General features: G+C 35.1%; 1 protein-coding gene across 1 annotated transcript; it reads left to right on the forward strand.

The window, feature by feature from the left end:
- Positions 1-944: 944 nt before the first annotated feature.
- LOC140162091 (uncharacterized) lies at positions 945-10,664 on the forward strand. The gene is made up of 4 exons (XM_072185377.1): positions 945-1,301; positions 4,100-4,180; positions 8,644-8,766; positions 9,643-10,664. Exons 1-4 carry the CDS (start codon positions 1,244-1,246, stop codon positions 9,858-9,860), a joined length of 480 nt encoding a protein of 159 aa, XP_072041478.1. The 5' UTR covers positions 945-1,243; the 3' UTR covers positions 9,861-10,664.
- The last annotated feature ends 1,350 nt before the right edge of the window (positions 10,665-12,014 follow it).

The raw sequence follows: 12,014 nt of genomic DNA on the forward strand, positions 1-12,014 counted from the left end.
TGCAGTGTGTACATAGGCTATTTACTTTTCAAATCATTGTGCTTGCTGATGCTTGTATAAGGTATTATAGACAAATTATTATAATGCATGTGCACCAGTAGAAATGGCCCAGGTTGAATAAAATAAATAAACATATGAATGAATATTTTATTCCCTGGATTATTTTTGTTGGGACAAAATAATGATATAGTTTGACGCTTTGAAATACAGTTATATTAATCATAATAAAGTTACAAAGTTAAAAAATAATATTGATGTATTGTAAAATCAAACTTTTCCCCTCATAAGTTGTATCAAAACAACATCTTGAGGAAATTGATATGACAGATTTTTAAACTTTGACATGGAAAGATACTCCAGCCCTGTTGTCTCACCAGAGAAGATGAGCAGAAGTCTTTCTATCTGATGATAAAAAAACACCTCTAGGTATGATAACGAAAATGTTTTAAATAACTATTATCTACAAAAGTTTTATAACAATGTTTTATATAAAATGTTAACATAAAACGTCTTCTGTTATGATGTGAAGGGTTAATATAAAAACAGGGAAAATCTGTTCCAACTGACCAGCAGAGAACAAAGGATAAGCAATAGATAAGATTAAAATCAGGGAAAATATGACACAACCTCCAATGGGGGAATAACAAACGTATAAACGTATAAAGTTGACAACTCTTTTAACTTTGTTTATACGTTTTGTGTTATTCCCCCATTGGAAATCGATGTTGTGTCATTATTTTCCCTGTTTTTAATTGTGAAGACTTACTCGTTCTTTCATTTCTCTTGGCAATTTTTCATTTGTCCGCCCTATTCCTTTTAAAGGAATTTTTATTTGACTCAATCAATGACACATTATGTGTACTGCAAGTCATTGGATGCTGTATTAAAAAGGATCCAAAATGAACTATCATCGTAAATGTCTTATAAGAACGTCACAGTAAATTTTCAAAATTCATAGCGTATATAAAAGATGGCTTGTAATACAATTGACATAAAATAATCAATCTGGTTTTGTTTATGGGATAAAAATACTAAAAAATAACAACAATTTCCGACAGTGCAGGTCTTTCAGAGGCACCCTCTATGGCTGTTGATTGCCATTGACCCGTGGCGTTCTCTTTTGACTACAGAAATTAGCAGGGTCAGCGATTCCACAGTATAGGCTACAGGAAGTATATGTACTGGCACTAAAATAATTATGAACTAGTTTGTTGTCGACTACTTATTAAAATAATCTTGAAACATGGATCTGGTGTTATTGGTGTGTATCATCGTCGTGTTTGGCTCCATACCATACCGAGGTATTATATTCTAATTATTATTATTTAGAGTGTTTACCAAAAAGGAAATACAACTTATTATATTAAAGGGTGAACTGCCACAGTTGTATTGCATTATAATTGTGTAATTGGTAGCGTAACATGTATTAATGCAACGTTGTGCATTTATTTTTAGAATAAGCTTTATATACCGCAGAAAAGAAATTATTAATGCGTTATTATTTTTTTAGATGTATTTAATGTGTTGAGTATATTGTTGAAGTTATCTTGTGTACTCGTATAATAAAAATATCAACAATTATATGCGCAACTCGATCTAACTCACTTACAATATTCGCCTTAGAAATGATGATGTATAACAGAACTACCATAGCAATATATGAATACAATTTTAACATGAAGAACAAAGAACAGGGTTAGACATACTGCAGTTACTGTCCGTTTTCCTATACACATACACAGTGCTCTCACCATTGACGCGCGACCTTTACAAATAGTGTATGGTTAGAAGTATATGCATTTGCCTAGTTAACATCACTGTGTAAAAAATAACCGGCCAATATTTAAAGCATTCTCCAAACTTCTGGCAAATATATTTCTCGAACATGACCTAAAATTACAGCTAGGTTAGATGTTCAGAAATAGTCGCACTTTCGTAAAATATGAGTGAGGGCAAGGCATAGCTAGCTCATAGCTAGCCAACTCCCAGTGTTAATTGAATGGAGATTTGACCGAAAATATTGGTAACGGACCGCTCAGTTCTGAAGGATGCCACAAAAAAAAAACGATACAAGGTACAATTAAAGTATTCTATGAAATTCTAGAAAATATAGTTTCGTAACATGTTCTAAATTTTTAGCTAATTTAAGCTAATTTAGGTGTTTGGAAATAGTCGCACTTTTGTGTTTTTTTGCAGATAACACCAAAAATATGAAGAAATTATTTCCAAACCGTGTTAAGGGGGTACTACACCCCTGGCCAATTTTGTATCTATTTTTTGCATTTTTCTCAATTATAATCATAATGCGATCAAGCAAAATCAGTCAGAACTCGGAAATGTTAAATTTCAGTTTCTTACAGGATAGTAAAAAGCATTTATAAAGCTGCATTTTGCAGAAAACCCCACTGAAATTGAACAACCAGTTCCAAAGATATGAGCAATTAAAGAGTTTCCAAAACAAAATCTCAAAATCAACATTTCCGATTTCTAACAGATTTTGCTTGATCTCATCACATATTATATCGAAAATAAGGAAATAATGATACATTTAAGGGGACAGAATTGATTTTGAACTAGCGATTGATTACTCGTTATCGCCTCTATCATTCAGGTGTGTGTTTGAAAAACGGTAATGCGCCGTTAAAGAAAATACTATAAGCGTCAGCTATCGAGTTCCGTTGGCAAGTTGTAATGGCGAATGAAATCGGAAGAAATAGGTAGAACTCTGGATCTAAACTTCGCTATAATATTTAATTTTGCAACTCATAGTGTTACACTCTTAGACAAAAAGGTGCAAGTATACAGAACCCAAAGCAGTGTTAAAGTTCTATAAAGAACATTAAAAATTTCTTTAAAGAACCCTAAAGATTTAAATAGGCATAAGAAAGTTCTAATTAAATGATTTAGGGACTCATCATAATGTTAAGAAAAGTGAAAAGTAGTGTTAACCCTTTTTGGTACTAAAATTCATTTTCTTTGATAAATAACCTTTTGTTTTGTTGCTCTACTTAGAATCCTTTGAGAGTTCTTCCTTAAAGGTTCTTCAAGCTTAAGGGACAATTATAGGGGCAAGGAATCCAGTTACTACATTGGAATTTCAGTGACTCAAGACAAGTTGTACGTTATTAAGAAAAGAGGTACCGCTAGAATGTACCTCATTTCTTAACATATAATGAGCCACTTGTCTTGAATTACTGAAATTTCAGTGAAGTAATTGGATTCCTTGCCCCTATAGTATACATAACTTTTGTAACAAGTGTGTCTAGTTTTTTTTTTGGAGAAATATGCAAAATTCGTTACAAAATGTATCAGGGGGTGTAGTACCACCTTAACATTTCTGAATAAAAACTTCAAAGAAAGTGGCGTAACTAGGGTTGGTAGCGCCCGGGGCAAGAAACATAATTGGCGCCCTTACCCCCCGCACCCAAGCCAGTGGCGTAGATTTCATTTTGACATTGGGGTGATGGTGTTGGAAAATTTTCTTGAAGTATAGTTAATCCATCGCCATTTTGCGACATATTAGTTAATGTTACAAGCACGCGCGAAACGCGCGAAAAAATTGGCCATTTTGAAGCTAAACTGTTGAAATATGGTGCAAAAGTGTAATAAATTTGCGCGACGCGCGAAAAAATTATAATTTTGTGGCTAAAATAGCCAAATATGAGGTTAAGTGAGGCCGATTTGCCCCCCCCCTAGTGGTAGCGCCCGGGGCACGTTGCCCCCCTCAGCCCCCCCCCCCCTCGTAGTTACGCCACTGACTGAAAGATAACTGCATGGGTGACTGAGTTATCGGACACATACAATTAAAGAAATCAAACATTAGATTATCAATTAAAACATCGAAGATGTTTTTGTACATTTCATGTATCAGGTATAGGAATTTGAAAAGTGCAAGTTTTTCTGAAAGCATCATTTTTGGAAAATATGATTATTTTTGACCAAAGAAATTTTAGGAGGGTAGAAAAATGTTTACTCTATTCACAGGTTTTGAAAGTTTTCAAATCAACAAAATGTATGTCAAGTTTAGCGAAGGAATAGTTGTAATTTTATGGGGCGGGTATGTTTTTAACCCTTTAACCCTTTTAACCCCTCAATACAGATCAAACTACAATGGCAGCAGTGGCTACTACGATAGTCACACCAGACGTATTACCAACAACAGAAACAACGGAATCTTATGGTGAGAAGTAGATTTTGATTTGGGATTGCGTTTGGGGATTACGACTGTTTCTCTTTTATTATTGGAGATAAGGAATGTCTTTACAGGCTGAACGCTGGTCAGTCGATGCCTATTGTTAAACAAGACCCACTCAGTCACTTAATTAATTTGGCGCTTGAAACGATCGAATTCGATGTTGAAATAAGCATAATTTTTAGTTACACCTTTTCACTTCATGATTAATTTTGAAAACAAAAACAAATGAAAAGCTATAACTTTCAAACCATGGTATTAAACTTAGGTGTGAAATTTAGGCTTCTAGTGTAATATTTTTGATTTTCACACACGGTTGTTTGATGTGATCATTTATTAGTTTTTCAAACAAAACATCACGTATAACCAAATTTTAGGCTTAAACAACTTAAAGTGATATCGTGCTAATGTATACAGATGCTTTTGAGTCGTTCTCAACTTTAATTTCCTCTCTTTTACAAAATGATTCTCTTTTATAGTATTTTTAAAAGCTTTTTCGGACATAAAATGCATCTATTAATGCCAAAATTGGTGGCGCTATTTAGTTACTGGAAATTATTCTTTCAAGCTTTTAATACAAATAATTCCTTTTACTGTTTGATGGCATATGTTTATAAAATTCCCTTGTTGCTTGTTTCACATATTCCAGCTGTTTTAATGGCGGTATTAATCACATAACCCTTGCAAATAAAGAAATATGATTTAGGATAAATAGCGCCATCTATAGTTTACATTTAGTTAATAATGAAGCCAATTCTATATACATCAAACAGCCGTGCACAGGCTTCATTTTGCCCAGCGAGCTTTTTCTGGGATCAACATTTTTACCTTTCAAAGTAACAGAATTCGCTTACGAAAGATATTTCCCAACTTTCTAAAGCACATCATAGTGGGCTATAATTATGTCATAGTTTTTATCAGAATTTCGGTTTTGATTGCACCCTTTTTAATTCCGACTACCTATTTTGTCAAAATCAACTCGAGAATACGCTGGCGAAGTTACGTAATAATCAGATTAACTACCATAGCAATAGGTGAAAACAATTTTTGAATATACCGCGCTGCACTGATACGTTCATGCAGTACCTCTGCATTGAACCATATCATACTGACCACTTGCACCTGTAAGATTAGTATCTTTGAAAGACCAGTATTGTATTCAATCGATGATTGCAGACATACGCAGGTGATGAGTTTAACCTGCTTGTAGTGCAGCGCGATATGTTCAAAATTGTTTTCACCTATTGCTATGGCAATTAATCCGATTAATTACGTAACTTCGCCAGCGTATGTACCCATGGGTGGATACTTTTGCAAGCCACAATAGAAATATCGACCATTTCTGCTGGTTATATTAGAAATGAAGTACTGGTTGGACATGTTGGCAGTCGCAAGTGGAAAAAGGTGAAATCAAAACGGATATTCTGTCAAAACTATAACATATAGACCCACACGATGTGCCTAACAGAGGTGGGAAGTATATTTCTTTAGCGAATTATATTAGTTTGAAACGCTAAAACATGAATTCCGAAAAAAAGTTCGCGGGCGGAGTTAAGGCCTATAAAAATCAAAAATCTTACACTAAAAGACACAATTTCAGGCCTAAGTTTTTAACCGACATTACTGAAGGAAAAAATATTTCTTTATTTGTTATATTTGACCAAGAAAATGAATTTCATAGCAAAAATGTGTATCTCTGAATTTTGCTGATTTCAACATGAATCGATCGACTTTTAGCGCGACTATGCATACCAAAAGAAGCTGTGACAATCGTTCTAAGTGTTTAGTTACTGATATTTAATAGTTGATAGTCAGTGACCGCACAATCCCGAATAAAAATCCATTATCAAATGATTATGTATGTACATTGGATTTGGGGCAAGAACTTTGCCCGGGAACTTTGTTCCCAATATTACACATTTTGTTCAAATGTACAAGTTACTCTCGTCTGCCAATTAGTTATGATTCCAATCTAACCGCAAGGGTCAAGTTAGAGCTTAAAGGTCATTTGTACACCACGAATGAGCCGTAAAGTCGACCCCGGTCAATTTTGTTTTATTTCGTGTTTAGAAATATATCATAAGCTTTAAAATGGTATATCATTTGACTTAAAATGATATCCAGAGGCGGGGTCAGGAATATCCTCTCATTGTTAATTGCTGTATAAACCCACCACTTTAAGAATTCTATAGACATATGTAGAAGCTTATTATATTCTTCAACAATAGGCTTATTGATTGGTTTAAAAGGTGTTTGACTAGCGCTATCAAAATGAGATACATGCAGCACCAACATGAGGTACCTATGAATACGACCTTCATGCAAATTTTACACTGTTACTCAGAATACAATTTAGGACATTTGCAGCTCATTCGTGGTGTACGGTCATATTTTTTTGGATGTTCAGGCACACTTTCAACTCATCATATAATTAGGGCATTAAAAAAAAGGGCTCTTACCGTCAAGTTAAAAGGGCACTTCGGGATCCACAGCCTCATCCCCCCACTTTTTTCAAAAAAAGTTGAGATTTTTATACCACTGGAAACCTCTGGCTACATAATGTTTATGTACCAAAAATTTCTTGCAGTTCAAAATATCGTCAAATTTGAATTTCGTTCTGGTACCAGAACGAAATTACACACAGTGGCCTATTGAGCAGTGTAATACCCATAAATCATGCAAAATCGGAATCAGCTGGAATTTTGGGAATAAGCTTTTTTTGAAAATATCTAGTGAAAAAGTCATAAAAAGAGGGTACTACATGTAGGATCACGAAATCCTCCTTTAATATGTTTTACAGATATTTGGAGTGGCCTTTAACTTTCTTGCCAACACACATTCAAATTCAAATCAAATTCCACATATACCGTAGTTGTTTACACGGTAGTTAGTCAATTCCATTATTATGTAGTATAATAATGTTTTATTGCATTAACAAAATCTTACCATTTAACGACTACATAGCTAAATGCAATCTAAACTAAATACACTAAGCCAATAAAACTGGTAAGATTAGCGGCTGAGGAGACTAAAAATATCTCACGCATTGTGCACACTCTTCTTAGTACAAGTGAACTAGGGAGATGTCAACAGTTAATTTAGACTGCATAATGATGCACTAGTTAAAAGCAGGGTCCACAATTTATAAGTTTTTTGCCGACAAAATTGTGTATTGGGGGTGTCAGCCCCCCCCCCCCCTCCATACCCACCCTCTAGCGACGGCCCTGGTCGATATCTATCGATTATTTATGATATTACGGATTTGTTACACTTGAGTGACTTTAAACTATTCTTTCTTTGGCGACAGTTTTGCAGACAATTATTGCAATGTGTGAGTTTCGTCATTTGAAATGCCGGTAGAGATCGATTTTTCATAAAAGTTTCGTCCTTAGTGTCACAGCATGTATATTTATGTCCACAGCATATTGGCAAACACACAGCCACGTTGCCGACGGCAGTCAAATTTTGCCGACAAAATTGTGTATTGGGGGTGTCAACCCCCCCCCCCTCCATACCCACCCTCTAGCGACGGCCCTGGTCGATATCTATCGATTATTTATGATATTACGGATTTGTTACACTTGAGTGACTTTAAACTATTCTTTCTTTGGCGACAGTTTTGCAGACAATTATTGCAATGTGTGAGTTTCGTCATTTGAAATGCCGGTAGAGATCGATTTTTCATAAACGTTTCGTCCTTAGTGTCACAGCATGTATATTTATGTCCACAGCATATTGGCAAACACACAGCCACGTAACGGGGAAGATTAAAATTTACTGCGGAGGATCCTTGAGGAAGTTATATCATCTGTAATAATGAAATTTTTGGGTAAAAATTGCGGTAAAAATCATATCAACCTAAATATCTGAAGTCATATTGAAATGTTTCACTTAATCCCATATAAAAAAAACATTCAGCGTTGTAAGCTCTACATTTGTGCCAAATTTGGTATATTTCATATAAAAAGAATGTAGGATTTCTCCAATATATTGTACAGTGCGGCTAGACGATGGTGATGGTTTTCGTCCATTTTCAGTAATAGCAATGTCACGCCAAAACAAATCAAGCTATTTCCATGAAAGTCACAGAATAAGTAGGAGACATATGTGTCATTGTATTGCACTTATTAAAATTAGATTCACTGTTGACTATATTTTTGATATTTTGTTTAAACACAGTCTAAATCATTCTAGGACACCCTGTAGGGCTATTAGGCCTACATAGCTTTTTACATTCTTTCATTTCGTAAAATATTTTTCGACTTATTAAAAAAAGTATTAGAGGCGATGTATTATTTTGTAGGGCGCAGTCACTTATCCTCGCATCGCGCACTACATCTGTACAGCCTTTCGTGGATATATCACTTGTGGAGTTGAGGACGCTACTGTCTCGAACAAACCAAGTAGACTATTTTGCTTCTGAATATTTTATAATACATTTTCATTTACAGTTTTGTGCTACAAATGTGTAGAAGAAATACCCAGCCAAGAATATGAGCACGATTGTGATATTCCTGAGGTTACCAATTGCACTCAAGGCTGCGCTACCTATTTTTTAACCGATCCCAGTGACGGTTAGTTTGTTTATTAACCTTCGTATGTATGTATGTATGTATGTATTGTTATCAATTACTGGTAATTATTTGACATATTAACCACGTCAGTATCATTCGTTAGATTATACGTGCTTAAAGTATACATCTATGCCATACCGAAAAATTACTAGTAATCTAATACAGTTATCTTAATATATTTCTATATTCATGAGTGATACTCCGTGTGCGTAAATAGTTGGTCCTCAAAGTAACTTGTCACAGGTATAGAGCATTCCAAGTAAAGACAGTTTGCACCATCTAAGATCTCTACACCATGTGTGCTTCAGATGGTACAGGGTCGTACCAGGTAACACAGTTATGTCTCCTCTGGCACGTCATTTATAAAATGTCCCAGACCAAGGCGTTAAACACCGTACAAGACACAGTTCCACTTTAATTGTTATCACCCGCAGTTATTGTTAGAGTGCAATAGGCCACCAAGTGACCAGTGGCGTAGCTAGGGGTTGTGGCGCCCGGGCCCCAGGATACATATTGGCGCCCCTCCATTCTTAAAAACAATTACTCGTGGAGTGCGCGAACATGTGTACACCTTTTGAGTTAATGAACTTCAGTGAATTTCGGTCTTAAATTGATCAAACAATTGAGTTATTGTTCACTTGTATTACTTAGAGGAGGCGCATAATTGATGCTAAATTTGTCAATTCGGCGCCCCTCGAAGGTGCCGTCCAGGTCACGTGCCCCCCCCCTCTGCCCCCTCTCACTACGCAACTGGCCACAAATTGACCAAAAATGCCGCATCACATCCGCCAACAACTTGTTTCCCTGCCGGTTTTGTCATGCATTTCGTCAATACCCTGCTTTTTTATCATTCTCTTTGTGTCGGTACACGTGTAGAGCTGTATGGGTATTATTTAGAAAAGGATTGCTATGGAGCGTACAATGTGACGGTACCAACCAATGCGTGTGTTGATTTCACGGCCGGTGGTGGATCCCTGGTGAGATACTGCCAATGTTCTAGAGACCTTTGTGATAGCGAACAAGGTAATAAACTCATCAAATGGGTAATAAGTTGGAATTGCATGCCTGAAATTGCTGAAAATTATGTTGTCTAAGACAATACAATATGCAAAGATATGTTTTGGTGTCACAATATTTAAATTAATCGATGCTTGCCTTTATTTCTAAACTCGTTTGTTTTGAACTACACAAGAAGTGCAATGCCGCGCCATGCCGGCGGCAGCTAACATGTGATCGCGCACGTAAATGCAATATTTTTGCGTTCTCGCATAAATGATACACAGGTCGATTTGAAAATCGATTGATTGAAGTAGTCTGCGCAGAATACGCGAGTTTTGCGCGATTGTCCATGACACTATACTCTCATTCTTTCTTCTACTTCCACTTTTTTTTGTGTAAGAATTGTGGGTTTTGACATGAAGCTAGACACTAAGAACGGTGAATCAAATAGTTTCAGCAACACTTAGGCACAGATCTCGGAATTGAACGCTATTATTGATCAAAATGGAATAAACCAAAGAAGAAGACGACGAAGAAGGAAAAACAAAACAAAACAAAACAAAAACACCGATTATAATGTCCGTTTATATGACCGACCAATCGTACGAACAACACACGTGTACCAAAGAATAGTCATACTGTATGAAACTATTATACTGTTATTGACCTGGTTTTACACAAAACTCACAATACCCACACTAAACGCACGTTCACAGTTTGAATTATTCTATCATGGTATTATATTTATGATGTATTATGATACTTTATTTTATTTAAATCATCACCTATTTCTGCTGTATTGTATTGTTATCTGTTTGATATTTTTAAGTTCAAAGGTCAAATAACTGTCATTAGCTGCTGCAGGTAAGAATATATTTTGCTTTCATCAAGATACATACATTTTAAGAAAATCTACACATTTTAAACACACTGCAATGCTATAAAAAGTATTACGTATTCTCCTTTTATTCTCATTAATTCAGGAAACACAGATATATACACGAACATGCGACAAATAAGACGTCATAAGTTCGAGTTAAAGAATTATGTATCATTGTATAAATTTTGTCAAAGAAATTGTAACACGGAATTTTCAAAACTCACAATCCTAATGATATAATATAATATAATATATATATAATGGACATATGTTTGCACACAACAGAGCTATTTAAAAATAAAGGTATTGGAAAATAAATTTGATCCACTCAGGCTAAAGGCGGAAATGTTGAAAATTTAGTTACTACCGTTACTAACTTGCTCAGTACCTAAAATTATTGTTGAATCCCCATGTCTCCTGGATACTTGGTTGCAAATATACGAACCTTTTATATGTCCATTTTCTTATGTTTTTTATTGTTTTTTCCTCCTCATTTTTTGTTTATCTCAGTTTCGTTATTGCCGTCTTTAGCCTGATTGGACAAGGTCTAGTCACATATCCGTATATAAAAAGTTATTGAATTTTGGTTTTAACCAACAAGCAACATTATCTAATTAATATATTAATTGCATTTTTAACAACATGATTTGACCTTCACTATGTATGATTTGACCTACAATGATATAATATCGATAATCTATAGTGACCTGAATATAAAGGTAACATGTGCAATATGCTACAATCAATTTACTTGTATCGATTACAATGCATTGATCAATTCTTTATTGGCCTTGTTTTGGATATTTAGTTGTAAATTTATCGAGGTTTTTAATTATTTTCCTATCACAGCATCGAAGTTCGCAGTACTTTATGATTTGTGTACTAAACATTTCTTTGGTTAGCTAATTGTTCTTCTGAAAAACAACTGAAAAGGTGAGTACGTTTTCTATGTAGTTAATGATATTTGCATTTATATAGAAACTATGTAAATATTTTGGGGAACTTGAATTACACATCATCATGTACTTTATTTCAATCACATTCGTGTACACTAGGTGTGTTTAGACGGTAGCCTACATTTGAATGTTACTTACATGCGAGCCAGCAATTAAATTATGCTACAAGCGAGTGTGTGTCCACACGGGACTTACTTGTAAGCCAACTCACTTGTAAGAGTGACCTTCACTGGTAACTTATGCCATGATTATGCACAGTCAGAATAGGATTGGGTCATCAAGGTCATGCTTAAAAGCGAGCTAACATGCAAGTCTTGTTCACACTGGCCTTACATTTGAATGTTACTCGCTACATGTAAGATATCTTACATGTAAAATCGTCACTTGCATGTAGCTACATGCGAGTGCGTTTA

The sequence above is a fragment of the Amphiura filiformis genome, chromosome 10, assembly GCF_039555335.1.
Source record: "Amphiura filiformis chromosome 10, Afil_fr2py, whole genome shotgun sequence".
Taxonomy (NCBI): Eukaryota; Metazoa; Echinodermata; class Ophiuroidea; order Amphilepidida; family Amphiuridae; genus Amphiura; species Amphiura filiformis.